This window comes from Entelurus aequoreus, linkage group LG05 (genome assembly GCF_033978785.1).
Source record: "Entelurus aequoreus isolate RoL-2023_Sb linkage group LG05, RoL_Eaeq_v1.1, whole genome shotgun sequence".
Classification (NCBI taxonomy): domain Eukaryota; kingdom Metazoa; phylum Chordata; class Actinopteri; order Syngnathiformes; family Syngnathidae; genus Entelurus; species Entelurus aequoreus.
The window spans coordinates 49,408,467-49,435,954 of NC_084735.1; the positions used below are offsets into that span (position 1 = coordinate 49,408,467).

Sequence of the window (27,488 nt, forward strand, 5' to 3'; positions counted from 1 at the left end):
CGACTCTTACTGACCTACTGCCTTTGGTAATGGCACCATTCCCAAATTATGTGGGCTCTATTGATAATCTCACTAACAACTTTAACGACGCCCTGCGCGACACCATTGATAGTGTAGCACCGCTAAAGCTAAAAAGGGCCCCTAAAAGGCGTACCCCATGGTTTACAGAAGAAACTAAAGCCCAGAAATTATCATGTAGAAAGCTGGAACGCAAATGGCGTGCGACTAAACTTGAGGTTTTCCATCAAGCATGGAGTGATAGTTTAATAACTTATAAACGCATGCTTACCTCAGCTAAAGCTAAATATTACTCAAATCTCATCCACCTCAACAAAATTGATCCTAAATTTTTGTTTAGTACAGTAGCATCGCTAACCCAACAAGGGACTCCTCCCAGTAGCTCCACCCACTCAGCAGATGACTTTATGAATTTCTTTAATAAGAAAATTGAAGTCTTTAGAAAAGAGATTAAAGACAATGCATCTCAGCTACAACTGGGTTCTATTAAAACAGATACGACTGTATATACGACGGACACTGCCCTCCAAAATAGTTTCTCTCTCTTTGATGAAATAACATTGGAGGAATTGTTAAAATGTGTAAATGGGACAAAACAAACAACATGTTTACCTAACCCAATTCCTGGGAAACTTATCAAGGAGCTTTTTGTATTATTAGGTCCATCAGTGTTAAATATTATAAACTTATCACTTTCCTCTGGTACTGTTCCCCTAGCATTCAAAAAAGCGGTTATTCATCCTCTACTCAAAAGACCTAACCTCGATCCTGACCTCATGGTAAACTACGGGCCGGTGTCCCACCTTCCGTTTATCTCGAAAATCCTCGAAAAAATTGTCGCACAGCAGCTAAATGAACACTTAGCGTCTAACAATCTCTGTGAACCTTTTCAATCCGGTTTCAGGGCAAATCACTCTACGGAGACAGCCCTCGCAAAAATGACTAATGATCTATTGCTAACGATGGATTCTGATGCGTCATGTATGTTGCTGCTTCTTGATCTTAGCGCCGCTTTCGATACTGTTGATCATAATATTTTATTAGAGCGTATCAAAACGTGTATTGGGATGTCAGACTTAGCCTTGTCTTGGTTTAACTCTTATCTTACTGACAGGATGCAGTGTGTCTCCCATAACAATGTGACCTCGGACTATGTTAAGGTAACGTGCGGAGTTCCCCAGGGTTCGGTTCTTGACCCTGCACTCTTTAGTATTTACATGCTGCCGCTAGGTGACATCATACGCAAATACGGTGTTAGCTTTAACTGTTATGCTGATGACACCCAACTCTACATGCCCCTAAAGCTGACCAACACGCCGGATTGTAGTCAGCTGGAGGCGTGTCTTAATGAAATTAAACAATGGATGTCCGCTAACTTTTTGCAACTCAACGCTAAGAAAACGGAAATGCTGATTATCGGTCCTGCTCAACACCGACATCTATTTAATAATACCACCTTAACATTTGACAACCAAACAATTAAACAAGGCGACTCGGTAAAGAATCTGGGTATTATCTTCGACCCAACTCTCTCGTTTGAGTCACACATTAAGAGTGTTACTAAAACGGCCTTCTTTCATCTCCGTAATATCGCTAAAATTCGTTCCATTTTGTCCACAAACGATGCTGAGATCATTATCCATGCATTCGTTACATCTCGTCTCGATTACTGTAACGTTTTATTTTCGGGCCTCCCTATGTCTAGCATTAAAAGATTACAGATGGTACAAAATGCGGCTGCTAGACTTTTGACAAAAACAAGAAAGTTTGATCATATTACGCCTATACTGGCTCACCTGCACTGGCTTCCTGTGCACCTAAGATGCGACTTTAAGGTTTTACTACTTACGTATAAAATACTACACGGTCAAGCTCCTGCCTATCTTGCCGATTGTATTGTACCATATGTCCCGGCAAGATATCTGCGTTCAAAGAACTCCGGCTTATTAGTGATTCCCAGAGCCCCAAAAAAGTCTGCGGGCTATAGAGCGTTTTCTATTCGGGCTCCAATACTATGGAATGCCCTCCCGGTAAAAGTTAGAGATGCTACCTCAGTAGAAGCATTTAAGTCTCATCTTAAAACTCGTTTGTATACTCTAGCCTTTAAATAGACTCCCTTTTTAGACCAGTTGATCTGCCGTTTCTTTTCTTTTCTTTTCTACTCTGCTCCCAACCCGGGGTGGACCGCTAGCCTGTTCATCGGATGGGGACATCTCTACGCTGCAGACCCGTCTCCGCTCGGGATGGTTCCTGCTGGCCCCACCATGGACTGGACTTTCGCTGATGTGTTGGACTTTCACAATATTATGTCAGACCCACTCGACATCCATTGCTTTCGGTCTCCCCTAGAGGGGGGGGGGGGTTAACCCACATATGCGGTCCTCTCCAAGGTTTCTCATAGTCATTCACATTGACGTCCCACTGGGGTGAGTTTTCCTTGCCCGTATGTGGGCTCTGTACCGAGGATGTCGTTGTGGCTTGTACAGCCCTTTGAGACACTTGTGATTTAGGGCTATATAAATAAACATTGATTGATTGATTGATTGATATTGGCATGTCTCATGACACATTATATATATGTAATATTGGCTGCATTTCTGAAACGTTACCCAGCTTGCCAAAGATGGTAATAAATCCATTAGAAGAAGACAGCCACTCTAAGCCAGTAATTTCCAGGAGTTATCTCACCCTCTGAGAAGCCTCCATTTTACTAATGTTTATCAATGTTTTTAAAAAGTGTAGAATATTAACATTTTAACATTTCTGTCATTGAAGATTTACGTCAGCCTGCGACACATTGTCATTTTTAAAGTGGCTATTATAGCTAATATAGACATTGTGTGTTGCCTTCATTATAAGACTTATATAATGTGTGCGCTTGGGGGTGCGAAAACCAGGAAACACTGTGTAGAGAAGGACAAAAAAAACCACAGTCGCAGTCTGCAAACGCCTTCTTTTCTATGCTGACTTGGCAACACTGCTGCTAGCAGCTCGGAATACTTGTGGAGAGAGAAACCTGCCAGGGCTTTGAAGCTAAACTTGCCCCTTTACTAAACATGTTTAAAGTGGTCCCCACCTTGTCAAAACCTCCAACATTTTTGGTCTAACGATTACATTTTTTAAGTTATTAACATGTCAAAGTTGTATGTTAATAACGTGTAATTAACGTGTTATTAACCATGACTAGACCCTGACTGTCAAAATCTCCCCAAACGTGTCCTATTCGTGCTATGTTTGTGCTGCAAAAATATTTGGTCCAACTATTATCATTTTTAAATTGTTAACATTTTGTTATTTACCTGTGTAAAGTTGGCTCCCTACCTTGTCCAAATCTCTCCAAACTTGTCCCAATTGTTTGTGCTGCAAACCTTTTTGTTTGTGCTTTTACAAATTTTAAGTTATTAAAGTTTTATGGTAATATTGTGTAATTAACGTTTTATTAATCATAACTAGACCCCAACAATGTCAAAATCTCCTCAAACTTGTCCCATTTGTTTGTGCTTGTCTTGGCCTCAAAATATTTTGGTCTAACTATAATAATTTTTAAGTTATAACATTTTTTGGAGCTGGTAAGAAATCATAACTCGTTAATAACTTGAAAACTATAAGAGTAAAACCAACCTTTTTTCCCAGCACAGACAAGCACACATGAAGCACAAACGATTGGGAATGGTATGTGGAAAATGGGACACTTTTAGGGAGAGTTTGACATGGTTGGAAGGTTGGTTATGAATATCAACACTTAAATACCATAAAAAAACGTAAAACTTTATTAACCTAAATACATATATTAACGTTGTTCCCCTATGGGAAACTGGATAACACATGGCACACTGACAAAGTTTAACAATATGTTACTATAACAATCTACAAGGTCAATAGAGTTTGCTTTTCTTTCTTCCCCTCTACTTATTTGCTTTATTTTGTATTTTAAGTTATCATTAGATATATTTATTGTTACATTTGAAACAATTGTATTGTTGATAATGGAAGTAATTATCAATAATACTATTTCTATTGGTATTTGTATTGTTCCATCTGTAGTGTAATAATGTTCATTGTCATTTCTGTGTTGATATTTATTTCACAAACCGCTTCTTTGCTATCCCTTTCTTATCATTTTTGTACATATCATATTTGCTGATGCTTTTCTGTTGTTGTTGTTATTATTGTGTTTGTTGTTGTGTCTCTGTCTTGTCCCCTTCTTGTCCCCGCAATTTCCCCCTCAGTCTTCCTTTTTTTCTCTTTGTATCCCCTCCTTCGCCAAATAATAATATAAATACATTCAATAAGGTCAAATACAAATAAGGCAACAAGAGAAGTATCCTACACTTCTCTTTTGTAAACTAAATATGTACAGACAATATGGGCATCTACGTCAACAATATGATTTGCTTGAGAAGCTGAACAGGACAAAAAAATAAACCCAAAAAACAAATATACCTAAATACCGTAAAAGCACAAACAAAAATGTTTAAAACATAAACAAGCACAAACAAAGCACAAATTATTGGGACAAGTGTGAGGAGATTTAGATTAGGTGGAGGTGCCAAATTCACACAGGTGAACCACAAAACATTAGTGACTTAAAAACAATAACAGATAAACCAAACAATTTTGCAGTACAAAATAAACTTTTATTAACTCGTTATTATCGTGTGAACTTTGACATCCCTAAATGTGACATGACATATCTGCTTTTGCAAAAACACACAAGTAACAATGACGTTTACAATCCTACAACACAGAGACCGATTTTTCATATAAATTCCTATTCTATTACCATTTATTTAACCAGGTAGATTCCCTACTAGAATAGGAACCTCTTTTTCAAAGGAGTCAAACAATTAAAAACAAGTGGAAGTGAATGAGGCAACATCTTGTGCTTTCAGATTGCTTTTTAAAAGCATTCAAGGATATCAATTCAGTTAATGCCCAGTCTCGTTGCAACAAATTACAAGCATAAGGTGCAGAAAACATTAAAGCCATTTGACCCAGTTTTGTAAGACTATATGGAACAGAACAGCTTTCATTTGAACAGAAAGGATAAGAGTACCCTTTGGGTCAACCATTGTAGGTTAACAATAGCGGTTGACTATGTATGTAGACTTAAGTGGTCACTTTTTAGTTAGAAAGCATTGGACCGGGACTTGATGAGTTAGTCAACTTCGAAGGGTTTCACTGTATTTAAGAAGAAAATACAACTTTTACATACCTGAAGATCATATATTTGGAAGGTTCCATTTTCCATCAGGCTGATTCGACTGTCGCTGGTTAGAATCCTCTGGCCGTCCTTCTCCCATTGGATACTGGGAATTGGGTTGCCCATGATGTGGCAATGTAACTGTGCGGTTGAACCCGGTGCAAAAGTATGATTCGCTGGTCCTTGGCGAATAATTGGGGGAACATGATCAGAAGGTGCTGTAGGGGGAGAAACATGGAGAGTTGGTCTGTAGTTACGTACGTATACAGTAGTACTTGTGGGTTACGAGAACTAGCATACAATTTTTTTGGGATACGATCTGTCTCTTGGCTAATTGTTATGCTTTAGGTTTCGAATGTCGAAGGAAATTCCGTTAACACCCGACCAAAACATCCGATGTTGCAAGCAATACCTTATAGCTAGATATCAACATAACTTTGTTTTTCCACCCATTGGAATGAAATTGAGTGTGAAGGACAGTGCTGAGAAGAAGAGGTGGATTATATCTGTTGAATTAATGAAATAATTCATCAAACACATGACCGAGATGAGGTGAATCAGTTTGAGTGTATCACTGCTCGGCTGCACCATATTGGTGCAAAATTAGTTGATAACACAAGCCAAGGAAATTAAAATAATATAAATATATGAAAATATGTATAAGTTGCTGATGGTGTGTTTGACGGAGAACCAACATCAAGATTTTAATTAGTGTAGTTACCAAAATGCAAAAGGAACAGGTTTTTTTTCTTATGCTGTCACAGGCATTTGAGTGACAGACATGTACACCAATCAGAATTGCTGAGGCTCGTGCCCTTTGCCTCCTGGCCAATCAAAAGTTTTTAGGGGAAACAACTAGTTTGTTTGCGCTGCAATGGAGGCAGCCAGTATGCTAATAACACCAATTGCTCCTTGGAAATAGTTTTGACGTTGACAAGGCCTGGGCCGATTGTTAATAAGTCAATCAATGGAACGATAAATGAAAATGAAGTTGAAATACTTTGCTGGCATCAATAAATTGCCATGTCTGTTTGTGTTTGTTCCCTTCATCTCAAGCTTTAAACAGGGAGAAAGGCAAAGGCGGGGTACACACTGGACAAGTCGCCGCTGAGTGCCTTATTTAACAGTAGAATTAACGCAGTGAGCCATCTTTAAAGTTATTGCCAATCTATGTCTCGGTGGGCGGTGAGCAGGAGGTCACTTGTAATTTACACACATAGGAAGTGTGTGTGTAAATCGAGTGTTGTTGGTGCTTTTTGAATTATTTTATAGGCTGAATAGTGGAGCTTCCATTGGCTAAGCTGTAAGCAGACTTTTATTTATGATTATGTAATATTTAGAATAAATAAAAAATAAAAAATCCATCCGTCGTCATGTATTTCATAATGATTGTGAAATGTAGGCAAAATTCCAAAAAAAGTGCAGTTCCCCTTTAAGAGGAAACAATATAATTACTAAGCCAAATGTCCCATTGTGGTAATATTTCACATTCAACCCGGATGGGCAATATGAGCCCATCAACACAGACAAACGAGCGAGAATGTTGTGGTGACAACAACAGCAAAAAAAGACAACCTGACTTAGTTTTTCCAACTGGAAAAACAAATGCACTTTAAGATGTTCAATATTTATGAAAGTAAAATGTTTGCTTACAGAGATGAGTCTGAGTCTATTTTATTTTTTTGTTTGTTTATAGGTTATTTCTTCAGTTTAAGAGAAACATGCCATAGCATTAGCATTTATATGTATAAAATTAAAAAATCACAAAATGAATGGCAATCACAATTTTGGAGAGAAAAATCGCAAATAGTTTTTTCTCAAAATTGTGCATCCCTAGTTAATGCTGTACATTATAATTAATGTAAATTCCAGACTATAAACCGCTACTTTTTTATTTCCCCAGATTTCCACTGAATGTGAAACGGCCGCGGGACGGCTTCACCGCGGGAGGGCGCCGCCCTCTGCCGACACTTTGAACACTGCAGGTTATAAGACGATGCAGCTAATTTATAGATTTTTCTCCGATAACCGCTATAATAAAAATAGTTTAAAAAAAAGAACTGACTAGCAAATACACTGAGAAAGTGTTTTATTTTTTGCGCAATTACGCCATCTTAAGGATGAGTTTGCTCGCTGCAGGTTCCCTTCCATTTACAGGTAGAGTGCTTTTCTTTTTTTTCAACCGTAGTGCCGTGTTCGCCCTACAGTTGTGCATAGCGTTTAGACTCTTATGGATTCTTCATTAATCACCTTAAGGAACATTTGTATGTTTTACAGCATAACTAAAACTGTTTATACTTAAACCGTCCCCTGTGTGATGTCCGTAGGAGTGTTTTCATGCATAATTGTACGTGCTATCGTTATGCAATTATGCTAGCGTCGCTTGTGTTAGTATTATTAACTTACAATTGCATTATTTTTGTATTGTTTCAGTTTCATAAATTCCTCAGTAATAATAAAGACATAGGCTTTTGAGTTTCTAATGCACAACACAATGCAATAGCAATCTGTACTGACTGAAAAACATGAAGAATCATAATACAGTATCTGTAAAGTATGAGCCCACATTTCATGTTTTGTTTGTACACAGTAGGGTTGTCCAGATAGCAATATATTGGTACCGGTACCAAAATGTATTTCGATACTTTTTGACACTTTTGTAAAAAAAAAAAAGGGGTCCCGACCACAAAAAATGGCATTATTGGCTATATTTTAACAAAAAATCTTACGGTACATTAAAATGTTTCTTATTGCAATCGAAGAACAATTTTGGCCTTAAATAAAATAGTGACAAGACAACTTGTCTTTTAGTAGTAAGTAAGCAAACAAAGGCTCCTAATTTGTCTGCTGACATATGCAGTAACATATTGTGCCATTTCTCATTATATTATTTTGTCAAAATAATAAAGGACAAGCTGTAAAAATGGATTATTAATCCACTTGTTCATTTACTGTTTTAACATGTTCTATCTACACTTCTGTTAAAATTTAATAATCACTCATTCTTCTGTTGTTTGGGTACTTTACATTAGTCTTGGATGATACCACAAATTTAGGTACCAAGTAATTACAGGATCATACATTGGTCATGTTCAAAGTCCTCATGTGTCCAGGGACGTATTTCCTGAGTTTATAAACATAATATAAATTTTAAAAAAGGATAAAAGATTTTGTGACGATAAAAAATATCGATGTAATTATATTAATATCAACTAGATACGCTCTTGTACTTGGTATCATTACAGTGGATGTCAGGCGTAGATCCACCAATGGCATTTGTTTACATTCAGGCACGCTAGCTTTTGTTAGCGGTGATGCCGGTGAGCTATTGTATCCTCCTACGGTGTGTAGTGAAGCATGTTTAGCTATTCCTCGTCCTGCAGGGATGATACTTGTAAGAAACTCACTTTATTCGTCACCATGGAGGCGAGGATTAGTGATTTAGAAGTAGCAAAAACACTGCCGACTGCGGATGGATGTTCGCTGCTAACTATCTAGCCATGTCTTAAAGCACCTCTTCCTGAGGGTGTTACAGTAGCTTAACCTTTATAGTCAGTTTTTGGGCCAAACTGCGTCCATTCTCCCTTTTCTGTCTAGACACATTGTCTGCTTGTAAGTACTCTTTGATTGTGTGCTGCCGAACATGCTCCTCTGCTCGTAAACCCATCATGCCCGTTAAAAAAAATACATAAATAAATTGGAAACTGGTACTTTTCAAACATAGTATAGTACAGTTTTTGATTCATTAGTACCAAGATACTATACGAGTACCGGTATACCGTACAACCCTAGTACACAGCTAGCTTGACAGTGCATGTAGTTGTAACAACAAGCATGATGTGCTGCATGTATTATGATTAATATTATAGTTATTTACTCGATGGACAGTTGTCCGTTTGGTCAAGCTTGCCGAGGAAGTTCTTTCAATTTGACTTTAGGTAAGCACTACATTTATGTCGGCATTGCTTGGCTCCAAGTTCCACATTTATATCGGCAAGTCACGCCGGCCTCACTCTCTCAGTTTTTGTCTGCTCCGACTGACCCTCTGTTTGTGCTCACTTCTATAACCAACAGTTAATCCTCTGTATATTCAGGTTAAAAAAGATAAAGGTATGAATCATTATAAGTCTAAAAATAGTCATCTTTGTTGTCTGTTACTAAGTCTGCCAAGATTACAACACACTCGAGTTTCTTTCCAGAAGTAGGAACACACATTTGTTGCTGGAAGTCGAAAGTGTGCTGCTATGGAAACAAAAATAAATGCGCTGAAGAGAGAAGTTCCGGAAATGCATAAAATGACCAAAATACAGTAAAAATTGTACATACTAAATATTGTTATGAACGTGTCTGTTACTACATTATATATGTACTTGCAGCATGTACATAAAACGTTGATGGAGGGTTTTCTGATGTTTTAGAGGGCTTTGAAAACTACAACAGTGACTCCCGTTAGCCGCATTTTGCAAGTGTGTTTTATCATCTTTAGGATTCTAAAAAAAAAAAAAGACTTGTGTTGTTGTCTCTCACAATGATTGTGAATGATAGGCAACATTTTTAAAAAAGTGCCGTTCCCCCTTTAACTGCCCAGGGTGTGCAGGCTTCAATTACACTAAACCATGGTGTCAAACTTGTTGTCAACGAGGGCCACATCGCAGTTATGTAACAGTGAATAATATATTAGCATACATGTCTAAGGATTTGCTTGATGATATTGTTGCACAATTGTCTATGCATTTGATTATACATTTTTTTTACATTCACTGTAGAAAAAAAATCTGTATATTTTGTGATAAAAACTGGCAGTTCAGTCACCAGAAATCAAAAATTGACTGCTGTTTTTACAGTAAAATTTTGTGTCATGTAAACACAACAAGAATTGGTTTGTTCTGAAACTACATTATGTTGATTGGTCGTTCCAGCATCCATTAAAACACAACATTTGGGTTTAAATGGAACTGATTGATATTTAGCCAGCTTCGGAGGTGTCACTTTCCAGGAGAAACATTTCTTGGTAGGATGTGTAAATCTCTGCGCAAATCTTCCCATCTGGCAACATTTGCGTCACTCATGCAGCCCCAGAGCATGACAATACCACATCCATGCTGGATATTAAGCAAGGCACGATTATCTTGAAACTCACTTGTGTTGCCAGCTGTATCGAAAGAAATGACTGTGTTGAGTCATTTTCAGTGTATAGTAAATAATGAGAAGTACAATCAAATATAGTCAGTTCTTTTGTTTTTAATTTTTTAGATATATTAAAATAAAAAGGGTTGCAGAAGTGTATGAGGTGTACTCAATTTTTAAGAGTCTTGGCTAATACACTGACATTAAAACCCCAACCCTGGATTTCTCGAGTTATACATGAAGTCAGTATGCTTATTCTGACATTAATGTTATTTGAAATGGGTTATTAATTAATTGTTAGAAAACAGGAACCAACTGAAAGTGTGAAAGGTCCATCCAGGATTTGTGGGGATGGCGGGGATGTGGGGAAGGAAGCATATGTTGCAGTTATTTGCATAAAGCTTTCTCCACTTGTCCCCTTTGATTACATCAGATAAGACCTCCTGCTGTCTGCCCATTTGGAGGAGGGGTATTTTAATTTGAGACAGATTTGAAGGGGGAAAGAGGAGCAAAGGGGATTAAGCATTGTTCATCTGGCCCATTGGGAGAAGTGTTTAGTGCCTCAGATTAAATTCAAAAATGGGTGAACAATTGTGAAATTAAATTATGGGTGTAATTTGTTGAGTTTGCATGTTCTCCCCTTGACTGCGTGGGTTCTCTCCGGGTACTCCGGCTCACTCCCACCTCCAAAAACATGCACCTGGGGATAGGTTGATTGGCAACACTAAATTTGCCCTAGTGTGTGAATGAGAGTGTGAATGTTGTCTAACGTAGTTGGCCCTGCGATGAGGTGGCGACATGTCTAGGGTGTACCCTGCCTTCCGCCCGAGTGCAGCTGGGAAAGGCTCCAGCCTGCCCGTGACCACAAAAGGGACAAGCGGTAGAAAATGGATGGATGGATGGATTTGTTGTATTCTTTCAATTTGAATACAACCAGAGGATGTCAACTTGGCTATGAAGCAACAAACTTGAAGTGTGAACATGTTGGGAGTCTCATTTCTGTGACTGCTGAACATTATTATTTGTGCAGTGCATGAATCAATAAAAAACATAATTAAGTGTTTCGGACAACTTTTGCCGTTTGGACAGAAATGGGCAATATTTCAAATCTATATCGCGATATACAGTGTAGCCGCTTGCAATAATGCAATACATCACAATATATTATTTTTGCATATGGATGATACTACAGTATTTCAAAACGGATTACAAAGGCTCCTTTTTGCCTGCGGACATATGCGGCAACACTTTGCATAATTTTTGGTTGTACTATCTTCTCAAAACTAATATTATTCTACTTGTTAATTTACTGCTAGTAGCTGGTTACTCTTTGCTAAAAAAAATTTCAGCCACAGTGCACTTTTGTTAAAATGTACAAAACACTTATTCTTCTGTTCTTTGGATACTTGATAAGAGTAATACTAGAAATGTGGGTATCAATCAAATATTGCATAATTACATGGGCAGTACTGGTCATACAAATGCTCAAACTGATACGTCAAATTTGGAAGATCATTGAATTATAACATTTTTGCTCACAGTTATAATCAGACAAAACACAGGATGGTAGTGTGTCAATAACATATCAAAATTAGTTCCTTACTCGTTTTTATCATATACGATATTTTATAAACGCCAGGTTACCCACAATCCAAGTGAGGGTAAGCGCTATAGGGGCAGCATGGCTTAGGTAGTAAAGTGGTTGTCTTCTAACTTGAAGGTTGCGGGTTCCATCCTCAGTCCCCCTGTGACCATGTCGAAGTATCCATGAGCAGGATATTGAACCCCCAGTTGCTCCTGATGCTGTGTCATCAGTAGGTAAATGTGGTAATAGTTTCAAAGCACTTTAAGTACCTTGAAGGTAGAAAAAACTATTCAAGTAAAATCAATTTACCATTTATAAAAAATGGATGGATGGATACATGCAATATTTTGAGCAAAATATAGTCAATAGTAAAGCTGGGTATTTTGGGCACCTCACGATTCGATTACGATTACAATTCAGGAGCTACGATTCGATTAAAAATTGATTATTGATGCATTTTTAATTCATGTATATTGATGAAGTTCTTTTAGTTTCACTAAATAAGCATTTATCATCTGCAACTTAAAAAAAACAGTGCATTTGTAATAAAAAACAGTTCAATGAATTCCCACATTTATTAAATTAATGGAAATGTGTGCAAAACTTGAACATACGTGCCTTATAATAAAGGAGCTGGTCGGATATCTCTGTGAGGTGACCCGCTGCAGTCAGCCAAATTTTAGAACCGTCTGCATTACTTTATTTACAGTAAATAGATGATCGATTATTGACATTTTACTAATCGATTTTATAATCTTCCACGTCGGAATTGCGATGCATCTAAAAATAGATTATTTTCTCCACCTCCAGTCAATAGTGCAGTTTTTAAATATAGCACTACTGGCTGAGTTTAGAAACAAAAAAATGGCACACACTGATTTTGTGATAATGAAATGCTCACCCATGTTTACAATCAAGAGCTCTAGCTTAGCCGTTAGCATGGCTTTTTGCATGTGCCTACAGTGTGTCTTGTAGCGTGTTTTGCTAATCATTGTCCTCCAAAAACATGCACCTGGGGATAGGTTGATTGGCAACACTACATTGGCCCTAGTGTGTGAATGTTGTCTGTCTATCTGTGTTGGCCCTGCGATGAGGTGGCGACTTGTCCAGGGTGTACACTGCCTTCCGCCCGAATGCAGCTGAGATAGGCTCCAGCACCCCAGCATCCACCCTCAGTGTGACCTGTATGGCTGTTTACCAAGTATGCCTTGCACACACTTGTGTGTGTGAAAAACCGTAGATATTATGTGACTGGGCCGGCACGCAAAGGCAGTGCCTTTAAGGTTTATTGGCGCTATGTACTGCTCCCTACGTCAATGTACACGGCGGCGTTTTAAAAAGTCATACATTTTACTTTTTGAAACCGATACCGATAATTTTGAAACCGATACCGATAATTTCCGATATTACATTTTAAAGCATTTATCAGCCGATAATATCGGCAGTCCATTATTATCGGACATCCGTAATTATCATCATATGGCGATAGATTTAAAATCTATATGGTTGGCAAAATGTATGTAATTTTTATTGTATATCATCAATAACATGTGTGTATGTGTGTGCATAACACTTACTGCTTTCCACCTCTAGAAGGGCTTTGGTAAGTATGCTCCCCGCCACGCTGATGGCCTGACAGATGTAATAGCCCGAGTCCTCACTGCGAACATCGATGATGGTTAGCTCACCGCTAAGCGACACAGAAAAGCGTCCTTGTTGTGATTGCTCTTGAATAGGGAATAATAAGATCTGGAATGAAAAAAAGCAGGTCATGCAAATTAATGATAGGTATATACAAAGTGTCTGTTTTTCGTCTAAGCCTTTTGGATGGCTGGAGTTAAAAAAGAGAGAAACAAGTAGTGTGTCTGTACATCCACATAAAGAAGAGGATGGGTGGCAGATGAATAGGAGGATACAGGAACTGCAGATATCAATATATTTATGAACAACACAGCATGTTTTATGTTTTGCAATAAAGGGGAACTGCACTTCTTTTGGATTTTTGGCTATCGTTCACAATCCTTATGAATACATTTTTTAAAAGCATTTTAAATAGTACATAAATGGGATTGTGTGTCTGCTTACAATGTGAGCCACTCAATTCTGCCTATAAAGCCCTTAAAAACATCAAACACCTCCATTAGGGTTTTATATACATGCTATAAGTATATATTTAATGTAGTAACGGGCACATTTAAAAAAACTTTTAATATTTACAAACTTTACTAATTTTAAGTATATGCGGCACATTAATTTTAAAAACTTATCACAATGTTTGCTTTTTTCCCAACATCACTGATTATTACTCACCGCAGAATTCTTGAGAGCCAAAAAACATAGTAAAACATCACTTACTGTACAATATCTGCTGTCACTAGGATACAGACTGTTTGGATGCTCATATATTCCTATTTAGATGAAGAATGACTCACAATCCTCGCAAAGAAATAGGGGGTGGAACCAAGCGTCTTTTGGCGTCATTCTCGCCATTTCTGACTCTAAATTGGCTGTCAAAGTGTACCTTTTACTATCCAGGTGAGAGGCATGATTTATGATCTACAATAAAGTTTGACGAGCAAGGAATTGAGGAAGCAGCTGATCAATCGAACATGTCAACATCGGCACACAAGCTTGTGATCACGGCGCAGCTATAAATAGTTTGTCTGCGTTAGCGCTTATAACACCAATATCACGAATACTTGGTTAATATTCAGATTACAAAACGTAAATGGAGTATTGTTGGCGGTTTTTGGATGGTTATTTGGTATATACAGTACTGTATATTGTTTTATGGGTATTTACGAGTTATCATGCATTACAAAAAAAATACATCCGTCGTCATGTCTTTCATAATGATTGTGAACTATAAGCAAAATTCCAAAAAAAAGTGCAGTTAACCTTTAAATGTAGACCAAAATCTAACATATATGGTAAAAAACATGACCCCGTTCTGATTTTTAAAAGTTTTCCCCCTTACAAAGATATGGCCAGTCCAGAATCTCCATAGTAGGTTTATTATAACATGAAGACAGAATGTAAAATACTAATGTTAATTACAGGTTATTTGATTGGGGGTAATGAGTATTTGATCCTAATATAAATGTCAACTTAGTAAGGGAGAAAACCTTGTTAGCAAGCACAGAGGTCAGATGTTTTTTGTAATGGTCACCAGTGTTGTAACATTTCAGGTGTGATTTTGGCCAGAGAAACATACCGAAAGCAAAATGTCTGCACCTACATATTTGACAGTAATGATGTTGTTGTTTGACTCATATTCAAATTTTTTCTGCCTTCAAAAGAAATCTAAATGTTGTCCCATATGACCACATCACATTTTCCCGAGCCTCGTTTGAGTCACTCAGGTGTTGATTTTCAAACTTCCGGCCGATGCGTCTTCTTGAGTAGGGGGACCGTGCAGGTACTAGACGAGTGGACGCATGCAAATTATAGGACCAACAGTGACCTCTTTCTAACCAAGCTTCTTTTTGATTCCCTTGCAGTCCTTTCCTGTCTTGTGTAGGTCTCCAATCGTATAGCTGAGGTTGTTTTGACAACTTTTTGGTCATGGCTATGGTGGTAGAGAGACTGTTTCTGTGACATTGTCTTTATCAACATAATGAGTTGAGATTAGGAGTACTTTCCTAAAGGGAGAGGACTAACTTATGTACTTCAAGAACACGTACCTGTCTTTTGAGGTCAGAATTATTTCTGGTTGGTTGGAGATTAAAAACGTCCTTACTAGTACATTGGGGGAGCTACAAAAATAAGTGGACAAGCCTGCAAATATGGCATTGGAATTGAACCCTAACCCATTAACAATAAAGCTTCAAAAGACAATCAGTGCCTGTGTGTCTCTGCTGGTGGGGTACCTTTCCAATAGAACAGATATACACATTCCTATGCAAACTAAATGGCTTCATCTTATTTACATAAAGACATGTCATTCTTGTCTTTACATGATTGCGCGTTTATAATTTCTCATTAGCTTTTGTTCAAGCCTGAGGAGTGGTCACACTAACTAAATGACAAGTCTTTATTCTGACTTTGCGGACTAATTTGGATCCTTTCTATTATTTTCTATTATGAAAGTTGGTGAAGTGGTGATTGCAATGCAGTCATGCATGTGTGTTTGCATATTAGCAGTCCACGCTTCCCCAAAGCTGTCAAACCTGGGGAAACATTAAAAATCCACCATAAAAATGATAACTGTTCATATTTTTGTAAGGGGCTGAACTTACAAAATCAAAATCTACAGATGGGCGACATGGACTAAAATCTATATTGCAATACATATACTTAATTGGCTCCCAGTTACTTTTAGAGTTCATTTTAAAATGTTACTAATTGTTTTTAAATGCTTACACCAAGAAACCCCACCCTATCTTATTGAGCTGCTGCAGCCTTATTGTCCCAGCAGGAACCTGATCTCTTCAGACCAGCTCCTCCTGGCTGTCCCAAAAAACAGACTTAAAACCAGAGGAGATAGAGCCTTCTCAGTTGCAGGGCCCAGACCGTGGAACGACCTTAAGAAATAAGTGAAGGTGAGAAAAGAAACCAAGAAGGGCTTATGCAAGGTTCTCACCTAAAGCAGTAAATTAACAAACAAAATTAAACATCGGATATAAAAAATAAGACAACAACAAGTAGTCTACCTTGTGTGGATTGAGTCTAGGTGTGTGTGTGTGTGTGTGCGTGTGTCTGTGTGTGTGTGTGTGTGTGTGTGTGTGTGTGTGTGTGTGTGTGTGTGTGTGTGTGTGTGTGTGTGTGTGTGTGTGTGTGCGTGTGAGGAAGTATATGGCTACATTATAAGGTAGTAACAAATGGAAAATGTTGATTCATCAGGCTGGCCCTTAATCTATGTTTAACGTTACTGAGTGAGGATGAGGAGTTTGCAATACATAGGTGAGTATTCCAGAGTAAAGAACCTCTGTGTTTAATGGAAAACTGTCTAAGAGTGATTCGGCCAAAGACAGGACGGAGATTATCAGTTTGTCTAGTATTATGATCATGAACTTGCAAATTGGTCTTCAAATAATCTTTGAAAGTCGTAGGAAGCGTGTAGGGAGGTAAGTACATTTATAGATAAAAGAAGAGGACTGAACTGTGTTAATATTATGAATAGAGGAGCAGATGGAGCCAAATAGCTAGAGGAGGTAGTCTTACAAATGTATTTTGTATAATTAATAATTTGTGTAAATGTGATGGATACAGTATTGCAATTGATATGGAATGAATTAAACTGTAATAAAGAGTTAAGAGGCATGCCTGATGAACCAAACCCCTGATTCTTCTGATGATACCAAGAGATCTTGACACTTTGTTGGTTACTGAACCTATGTGTTCTATCCATGACACTTTTTCATTGACTAGGATACCTAGACATTTGGTGGATGAAACTTGACTAATTTCGATTCCTCCAATATTAATCTTAGCACTCTGTTTACAGTATGTTTGGTTTTTGCTTGATAACGTAATAAAGTTAGACTCTTTTACATTTAGTGATAGCTTATTAACAAGAAACCATTCAGGTAGCACGGCTATACCAGAATTAGCTTCCCTAAGGAGGTTTTCAAATTTCTTGTGAGTCAGGATCAAATTTGTATCATCAGCAAACAGTTCGGTGCAAAGGATGACGTCGATGTTCTCTACCAAATCCTTTCAGCAAAAATATGTCAATATAGCGAAATGATCAAGTATGACACATAGAATGGATCTGCTATCCCCGTTTAAATAAGAACATTTCATTTCAGTAGGCCTTTAATTGTCAGGTGGAGTGAGTGGGTGGGCAGGATTGTCCATGATGGCGAGCAGTTTGCCCAGTGTCCTCCTGTCCCTCACTGACACAAACGCCTCCAACTGCGTGCCAATAGTTTGGCCGGCTTTCCGGATCAGTTTATCAATCCGGTTTGAGTACCTTCTGTTGGTGCTGCTCCCCCAACTAACCACTGCAAAGTACAGTGCACTGGCCACAACAAACTGATAAAATATCCTCAACAGCTTGCTGCACACATTAAAGGACCTAAGCTTCCTCAGGAAAAAGAGTCTGCTCATGCCCTTTTTGTAAACAGCTTTGCAGTTGTCCTTCCAGTCTAGTCTGCTGTTCAAGTGGACTCCCAGGTACTTGTACTGCTCCACTACTGCCACCTCCCGGCCCTGGATCTTGATGGGCTCCACCGGGGTCACTCTTTTCCTGAAGTCGATGACCAGCTCCTTGGTCTTGTCCACATTAAGGACCAGATGGTTCGCCTGAGACCACTCCACAAAGTCAGCGATCAGTGTCCTGTACTCCAATTCACTTTACACTAGTTTTGGGTGATACTACAAATTTGGGTATCGATTCAATACCAAGTAGTGACAGGAGCAGTATTGGTCATACCAATGCTGATAATTAAAATTTTCAAGATCATTAAATTATTCAATTTGTGATCACAAAAACACAGGGTGTCGGTGTAACAATACCAATTAAATGTTAAAAATATTTCCTTATTAACTTGTATTACATTCCATATTTTGAGCAGAATAAAGTCAATAGTGCAAAATAACAAACACAATTGATAATTTGATTTAAAACCTTTAGTTTTTGCCCTTAAAGTCTTGTGTTCAGGGCCATATTCCCTGAGTTTGTAAACAATAACAAAAACAACAAACAACTATTTTATGATTATAAAAAAATATCGATCTACTCACTGTAACATTGACCATATACTGATACTATAATTGATATCATTATTGTAAATATTTGAATCAATCCGCCCCTCCCTGATAACATTCAAGAGCTTTAGTTTAGCAGTTGTAGTTTGTGAGTTCTTGTATCCTCTTGCGGTGTGTAGTGTAGCATGTTTAGCTACTACTCATCCTTAAGTAATGTTACTTGTAAGAAACATTGTTTATTTACCACAATGGAGGCAATAATTAGTGACTTAGAAGCGGACTCACACTGTGGAGGAATGTTAGCCACTAGCAAGGACTCTTCTTTAGGCATTCGTCGGTCCTGGAGGATCATAGATCTTTGCCCTGGATAGTGAGATGAAAACAGCATCTGCGGGGGCTATAGAGCCTGATGCGTAAGCGGAAGTACAGTTTGCAGAATGCACATATGAAATCTGATGCCGGTTGGTCTGCTGGTGGTTAGGCCTTTTTCCGTTGGCGCCTGTTCTCCACCTGTTGCATCAAAACTACCTCGAAGTGATGGAGCATATACCATACTTTGTGACTCCAGGCAGATCTGTGTTCAGCCAGTCTGCCAGGTGCTGAGGTTGATGTTTAGCGCTTTTAGGTTCCTCTTATCAGATCTCCTTATAGCGCAGTTGGGGTCTATCAACAAACCTCTTTCCAGACAACAGTTCGCCAAAGAGGAGATCCTTTGGGATGTGCCTATTTAAGCAATGTGAACATGGAGTGGAGGAAATGTGAAGTTGGTGATGCGGTTTCTCCATTAAATACCCAGGATTTGCCTAAGACTGCGCATGTGGATGACGTCGAGCCTTTTTTTTTTCTGGTGAGAACAGTGTCCAAGATTCCATGCCATTGAGGGTTGGGCTCTCAACAGAAGCCATGTAGACCTGTGCCTTGGTATGCTCTATTAGCTTTAGCCAGCTATGCTGTGTGAGTCTTGCCAGTCTTGCTTGTGGAACCTAGGTACACAAACTCATTAACCAGTGTTGGCGGATGACTGTATACTTGAGCTGGGGTGGAGCCAATAGTTGTTTGTGCAACCACTTGCAGGTTGTTGAACTCTTCTACATGTGACATGTAGAGCCTTTATATGTTGTGAAGGCCTGTCATTTCTCCTCATTTAGAGGAAGCCGGTTTTCTGCGTTGGCCTCAAACCAGTCAGCTGACTTGTACTGCATGTTGCAAAAAAGTGGACATCGCTGTGTTGTATATGGTGTGCCTGAGGTATGACCATATGTCACTGGCGTTTAGACTGGGTGGCTTCGGGAAGTCCGTTTTTTAGTGCCTTTACAAAGTCTTCCACCTTTTCCTGGATGGAGGTCTTGCCGGCATCAATGCCCACTCAGCCAACTTTCTGTTCTCTGTGTATCTATTTTGACCGGAGCTGAACTATGCAGCCCACAAGAGAATAATCGGTGTCAGTCTGCATTCTGGAAACTCTGGGTCAGTTTAACACTGCCCGGGTCGTTGCGTCGGCGAAGCAGTAGATCAAGCCGGTGCCGATGCTTAAACCTGGGATGTCTCCAGGATAATTTGTGTTCAGGGTAGGTGTTGAAAAAGGAGTTGGTGATGCACAGGTTGTTGTGACAGCAGAACTCTAGCAGACATTGCTCATTTATCTATCATTCAAATTCCAAACTGGACCATGCAAGATGGCCAAGAGCTATGGTCTGGGCTGACTCTGGTGTTAAAATCTCCAAGAAGAAAGACCAATACATCTTGTGGGATGTGTCTAATGATGAAGCTGAGGTCGCCTAAAAACCTGTCCTTCACTTCTGATGCTGATGTTAGTGGGGGAGCTACGACACTGATTAGGCTAAACAATGATGTTTGGAGCTGGATCTTGAGTATGCTTTTTGATCCCTCTGACGGCGATACAGTGGAGTTCAGCAGCTGATTCCTGACAGCAAAACCAACGCCATGATTTCTAGTTTTTTCTGGCGGCTTGCCCTTCCAAAAAAACTTAACTCCTTCTCTCTGAGAGTCTCTGAGAGTCGTGTCTCCTGTAGGCTGGCACATCCATATTGAGCCCACTAATTTTTTAGTAGATCACAGCAGTCTTGCGGGCATCATTTACTTTTCTTAAATTGTCTGAAAGGCCTGGTGTCATGGTAAATACATTCCATCTACCCAGCCATAATGCTGGGTTGGATGGTTTATTATTCTTTTGCTTGGTGCAAATTTGACAATCTGTTTTTTTGGTGTTTGACCGAGCCCCACACACCCAGTGGAGCGGGTGGGACAGCACCCATTTGGCCTGGGGCTGGCCTGCTTGAGTCAGGCGGTAGTTAACCAGTGAAATCCTAAGATTTCTCCCACCGTCGGAAGCAACCCCTGGCACCTCAGTCCACGGCAATTGAGCAATAGGTTGTTGCTTGTCGTGTTGTGTCTACGATAAGAAGCGGCTCTATAGTTTTCTCTCCAGGGCAGGAGCCTGGGCAAGAGTTATGAGGCATTGGTTGTTGTTGCGCATGCAACAGACCGCCTCTCTCCACGTCACTAATGTACCCCAAGGGAAGGGCAGGCGCCAATACAGATTGGCATCAGTGTTGTCACAGGAGTTGCTGGAGTGTAGTTAAGTACGACTGCAAACCTTCTTTTGGGACAACCTCTCTTAATTTGTGCTCAGGTTTTCTTAGCCTTTCCCGTAAATAGGTAGGCCGCACAACAGTGGAGATTTTGAATCAGGGTTTGCCATCCCTTAGGTGAGCTGTCATCCAAGGCAGTCGAGTTCCACCTACTTCACTTTCTACCAAACCAGCAAGGTCTGGACTGGTGAGAGCCAGGGCGTATCCGCACACCGTTAAGCCTGCACACTGCATCTGGTTCTTATGCGAGGACACGAAAATGCGTTGAAAACGCTACATACCGGATGTTAGCCACTAGCCACCAAGGAGTGAGCGATCGTCCACTTGTCGCTGTCAAATTTGTAGGACACATCAAGAATGTGTCATTAACATGCATTATCATGATATGGTGATAGTTTTGAAAGCTCTATTGTCGGTCCAATTTATATTATCTATATCTTATATTGTCTATATCGCGCCATCCTAAGGGGATCAAACACCTATTTGTCCACACTGTAAATGTGCAATTATTGCTTACTTGAACAGTGTAATCAATTTACTATGGAAATAACATTTTTTTAACACATATTGGCCCTGGATCATCTGTAGTCTGTAAAATATTTCACACCCTTGCTTAGTAGGGAACCATTTTATCTCTTCATTGTTTTGCTAATAAACAATACTTTTTTGCAGAATGATTTCCAACATGATTTCTGCTCTATTATGTCTCTGACCTTCAGGGTTGTTGATTTGTTATCCCTTTTTTCCCATCCCTTGTGCTTTCTCTCCCACACAAATTGCAGCCAATTTCTCTCTCCCCCACTTTAATATCTACCTGGAAACCATGCTCCATACACCCACAGTTTTTCAACCGACATTGCAGTGCTATCCAACATGCTACACAGTTTATCATGCACTTGTGCAAACCCACACACACCCACATTTGTACACATGCAAGCAAAGTCACATCCATGCTGAACAAAAGCTTGAAAATTAAAAATGAAAAAGGCAATGTGTAGGAATGTGTGTGTGTGAAAGTCACGCTCGTACCACAATATTAAAGCATACAGTACCGATCAACTCAGTACATACACATGCACTTAAAACATTAATTACTGAATTTGATTGAAAACACATTTTAAACACATTATTTGGATCATGTTCGACTAAGGTTGGATTAACACACAGAAACTATGCAGATCTCTCTTGTATATTTTAAATAAGAATTATATTTTTGTTAACTCAAACCCTGCATTTGAGAACAACTTCTGGGCGTTGTGTTTTTAACTGTTTTAACCTGGGCAGTATGTATAAATGCCAACAATCCTTCTAGCTACAGTTCCATGCTAATAGCTATAGCAACCTTCATGAATACCTTGTGTTAACATGGAAACATCGCTTGATTTAATGGACAAGTGCTGAATCTCAAAGTGATTAAATAAATGCTAACAGTTTGTACACTAACAGATAGGTCCAAAGTACATGAACCAGAAAAGTGTCTCGAAAAGCTTTAAATAAATCTTGTCAAGTAGGTAGATTTATTTCATGTGAGATTGGTTACAATGTTAATACAGTTCTGTGTTCTAACAGTAATGCTAACACTTTGTAGCCAAAGTACCAGCAACCTTTATGGATATCTTGTGTTAACAAGGGAACATTGCTTAATTGCTTCTATGGACAAGTGCTTTACTGCTAAATCTCAAAATGATGAGCAAATTTGCGAAAAGTTTACATGTTAACAGGTAGGTCCGAAGTACATAAACCAGAGAGGCGTCTCAAAGAGCTTTAAATACATCATAAATGATAAATGGGTTATACTTGTATAGCGCTTTTCTACCTTCAAGGTACTCAAAGCGCTTTGACAGTATTTCCACATTTACCCATTCACACACACATTCACACACTGATGGCGGGAGCTGCCATGCAAGGCGCTAACCAGCAGCCATCAGGGGCAAAGGGTGAAGTGTCTTGCCCAAGGACACAACGGACGTGACTAGGAAGGTAGAAGGTGGGAATTGAACCCCAGTAACCAGCAACACTCCGATTGCTGGCACAGCCACTCTACCAACTTCGCCACGCATCATGTCATTTTATTTTATGACAGAATAATTGCATTGCTAATACAGTATTCTAACAGTTGTTATGCTCATACTTAACAAAAACATAAATTGCTTGCTTTTTGAACTTTGATAGTATCCTCATGATAATAGCTAGCAGCATTATGTATGGATCCATTTTGCAAATAACGCTTGCTTTAAGAGGCAGGTGCTAAAAGACTGATTCGATGTTTGGTTTCAGTTTTAATGCCAACAGATAAACAAGTACGAAGTGCAGCGGATGAAAAAGTAGTTGTACGAGCATTTCACATCATGTCATGTAGTCAGAACATTTTTAAAATGCAAATATGCCAACAACTGTTACGCCCGACACCTCATAAATGGGTATTATGTACAAAAAGTGGTAACTGCAAATTATTTTAACCATTGTAATGAGAAAGCTATCAATGTTAACAGTTAGCATGTCTACAGGTGTAACAAGATTTTGGGTAATAGAAAGTAAAATAAATAAATACAAGTAGTAAGAAGAAGTAGAATCCAACGACTGTTATTTCCTGACCTTAATGGCCTGGAAAAAGAGGCGCATTCCATCTTTTGAGAGCTTTACAGTCATCGTCAATAATTGTAACGGAGGTTTTTTGAGAATTACGTTGCCATGGTTACACATAATTTATATGCCGCCTTAAGCGCCATCGAGACATATCTAACGAAGCAACATGTGAGGGGGTTCTTTCCATGCTGTGATCTAAATTATTCTGCTTTGCAGCAAGATGCTGCTTTTGTCACTTCGAAGGACATAATTAATTTAACAGCACCGGCATGAAGTTTGACAGGATGGTTTGGTATTTTGGATATGCCAAAGTACTAATAAGGTAGTGTAAACTCCACTGGCAAGACTTCCTACACACAAACAGATGCTTACCTGGCTTCCTTCTTTTTGCCAAAAGACAGCAGGTGGAGGGTTCCCCTTAGTGCCACAGAGGAAGGTCACAGTGCGACCTGGCATTGTGATCTGGTCACGTGGTCGCACAACAATCTGAGGAGGCACTGTAAAGAAAAAACATTAAATATGTAAGGGGTTATGTTTATCTGTGTGGTTCGTTCATCATTAGCTGTAAGGAAACGCTGACATAGTAGTGAGGGTGCAGTTTGGTCATACATAGTGACAGCAATTTGAAACTGGTTATCGTTAAGGATGCTCAGTCCCTTAAAGGGGTCCTACCCTGTTAAGGATTTCAAATATTTTGGATCCCAATGGTGCACTAAATTAAGTTTATTTCAATAAGATCTTCCATCCAACTACCATATTTTCCGCACTATAAGGCGCACCTAAAAACCTCAAATTGTTTCCAAAGCTGACAGTGCACTTTATAATCCGGTGCGCCTTATATATGGACCAATATTGAGCCACAACAAACCTAAACTTCATTTTCATAAAGTTAGGTCTCGCAACTACGGTAAACAGCCGCCAACTTCATTTTCCCCCATAGAAGAAGAATCGCTTCTTCTTCTACGGTAAGCGGCCGCCAACTTCATTTTCCCCCGTAGAAGAAGAAGCACTTCGGACCCAAAAATGGCTCCTGTTAAGAGACACGCTTACGACGCAGAGTTTAAACTCAAGGCGATCAGTCACGCAGTAGAACACGGGAATAGAGCAGCAGCGAGAGAATTTAACATAAACGAATCAATGGTGTTTGATTCGGACACTGAAAAAGAAGAATTCGAGGGATTCGTGGATGAGGAATAACTTCATGAAGTGAGCTTTACATGTTTATTTTGTGTGTTGTGTTGTGTGACATTAACGTTTGAGCAACGTTGAGTTATTGATATTGTTATTGCTCTGCACTATTTCGAGTGTTACTATATTGTGATTGCACTAACGTTTGATTTACCGTAACAGTATCACTGTTTTTTACGTGTATATTGAATCAGGGAAAAGTTCCCCTCCACTATGTGATATAAATGTTGCACTACATGTTATACCTTGCTGTTGTTAAAAGATAAACAAAACACCACGTCACTGACATTACCTCGGGGAAAATAATAAAACAGTTGTTTATTCATTTTGGGAGTGAACAGAGTTGTCAGAACGCTGGTTTGTAATCTATAAATACAGTTTGACTGACCTATCTGACTGTTTTCTTTACATTCCCTTTAGCGCAGCTCCATCTAATGGAGGTGCACCTTATAATCCGGTGCGCTTTATATATGAACAACGTTTTGACATGTGCCATTCATTGAAGGTGCGCCTTTTAATCCGGTGCATCTTATAGTGCGGAAAATACAGTACTTATTTTGGTTGAAACCCTCCTATTTGGCAGCCTGTTCCTCCGATCGCATCTACTTTTTTAGGATTGGTCAGAGGTAGGGATCGGTGCAAAATGTGCTACTCTTATAGGTAACAGTTGAAGCGTTGGCACTCCCCGTTATCGATTCAAGTAAAATCCAATGCTACAATATTTTTATATCTTTGTTTCACATGACGTCACGTTCGGTTGCAGGCTCAAACAATTGTCGGGGAAATGAGCACTCAGACCCGACTCAGCTGGACGGTTTCTCTGTAATGGTACAATTTTCAATGCCAACAAAACAAGTATGCCTGATAAAAACGCTCATCACAGTAAGTACAGTAAGTCTTCACTTTTCAAAATGCAAATTTTCATTGTTTATGCCATATACATACTACTGATTAGCATTATCAGGTTTACATGGCGATTTTAACGCCTCCATATTTGGTAATAAAAACTACAAATAAGATCCACGTTAAAATCAACGCTTGAAATTTTGTCCCACGGACAATTATTATTATTATTGTTTTTTTTTTTGGTCATAAAAAAATACAATCATGCGTGCTTACGGACTGTATCCCTGCAGACTGTATTGATCTATATTGATATATAATGTAGGAACCAGAAATAACAGAAAGAAACAACCCTTTTGTGCGAATGAGTGTGAATGAGTGTAAATGGGGGAGGGAGGTTTTTTGGGTCGGTGCACTAATTATAAGTGTATCTTGTGTTTTTTATGTTGATTTAATAATAAAAAATAAAAAAACTTTTATTTTTATTTTTTATTTCTTGTGCGGCCCGGTACCAATCGATCCACGGACCGGTACCGGGCCGCGGCTCGATGGTTGGGGACCACTGCCCTAGACTATACACTACTGCCATCTAATGTCTTAGAATTTCAATTGCATGCAAATTCAACTATCTAACAATTTCTTTCACTTCTGAGCCTCATTTGCAAGTGAGATGTAACAACTGGACAGCACAGTTTTCATAATCAGCTTAGTGTTAAATTAAAAATATCAAACAAACGAACATTTATTTACAGATGAACACACACAAACATGCATAATAATTGGTTCTGTTAAATGACGGTATCGATTCCCAGATAAAAGGAATTGGTACCTTATCGGTTAAAACGTGAAAGGTACCCATCCCTAGTCTCTGAATATTTGTATATCCCATTTTGTACAATGTGAATCATAATAGTTCAAACAGAGGGGTGGATCTCAGTGATGTCCATTACGTTAAAAGTGACATTGTAACTCCCTCTTATGCCCGTGCCTTATTTTGCTGAAATATATTTTTTTATGTGTGTAGAAAATGTCATCATGTTCCCATCTTTGTCTCTTTGTTTAAGCACTATTTCAAAGAGAGACTGACAGAAGGGTAAAAGATCAGGTGGGAAGATGAGAAATCAATTAAGACTGGTGCAGGCATTATTATGCATTTAAACCCCCTGTGTGGAGGTAAGCCTGTCACTTGCTCCAGAATCAATAGAAATCAAAAGACACACACACGCACACGCACACGCACACACACACACACACACACACACACACACTAGCCTTAACGGCAGAGTGAAAGTGAGACAGTCTATTCTCAATTTGCAGCCTCCATTCCCTTGTTTCCCCCTTCTTAAATGCAATTGGCCTGGTAATTGGGATCCAGAAGAAAGGTGACCTACAAACCTGAGGTTTACATCTTTTTCCCAGAACTCTATATTTGGCTCACACATCACCACAAATCAAGATTAACCAATTTGGACTACAAGCATAACCAACAGTCATCCTGGAGGTATATGATCCAGTCTTGATCGTTGTGTTTGTATTACTGACATACACTTCACACATTTAAAACATGACTTATCTTCTACTATTTATAAGAATTAAAATAAATACTTCACAATCATGGCACAGTCAGTGTACACTGCCTTCTCTCAGCAAATAATCTCACAATGGATTAATGAAC

General features: G+C 38.9%; 1 protein-coding gene across 3 annotated transcripts in view; it reads right to left on the reverse strand.

Annotated features, from left to right (window-relative positions):
• The window catches only part of LOC133650717 (roundabout homolog 2-like), a 240,172-nt gene that overhangs the window by 67,841 nt on the left and 144,843 nt on the right, over positions 1-27,488 (reverse strand). For all 3 annotated transcript variants that reach the window (XM_062048300.1, XM_062048299.1, XM_062048301.1), the window contains exons 7-9: positions 24,155-24,279; positions 13,511-13,682; positions 5,234-5,439 (exon numbers count right to left, since the gene is read on the reverse strand). In XM_062048300.1, the coding sequence (XP_061904284.1) occupies positions 5,234-5,439; positions 13,511-13,682; positions 24,155-24,279 (503 nt within the window). The remainder of the gene's footprint in view (positions 1-5,233; positions 5,440-13,510; positions 13,683-24,154; positions 24,280-27,488) is intronic.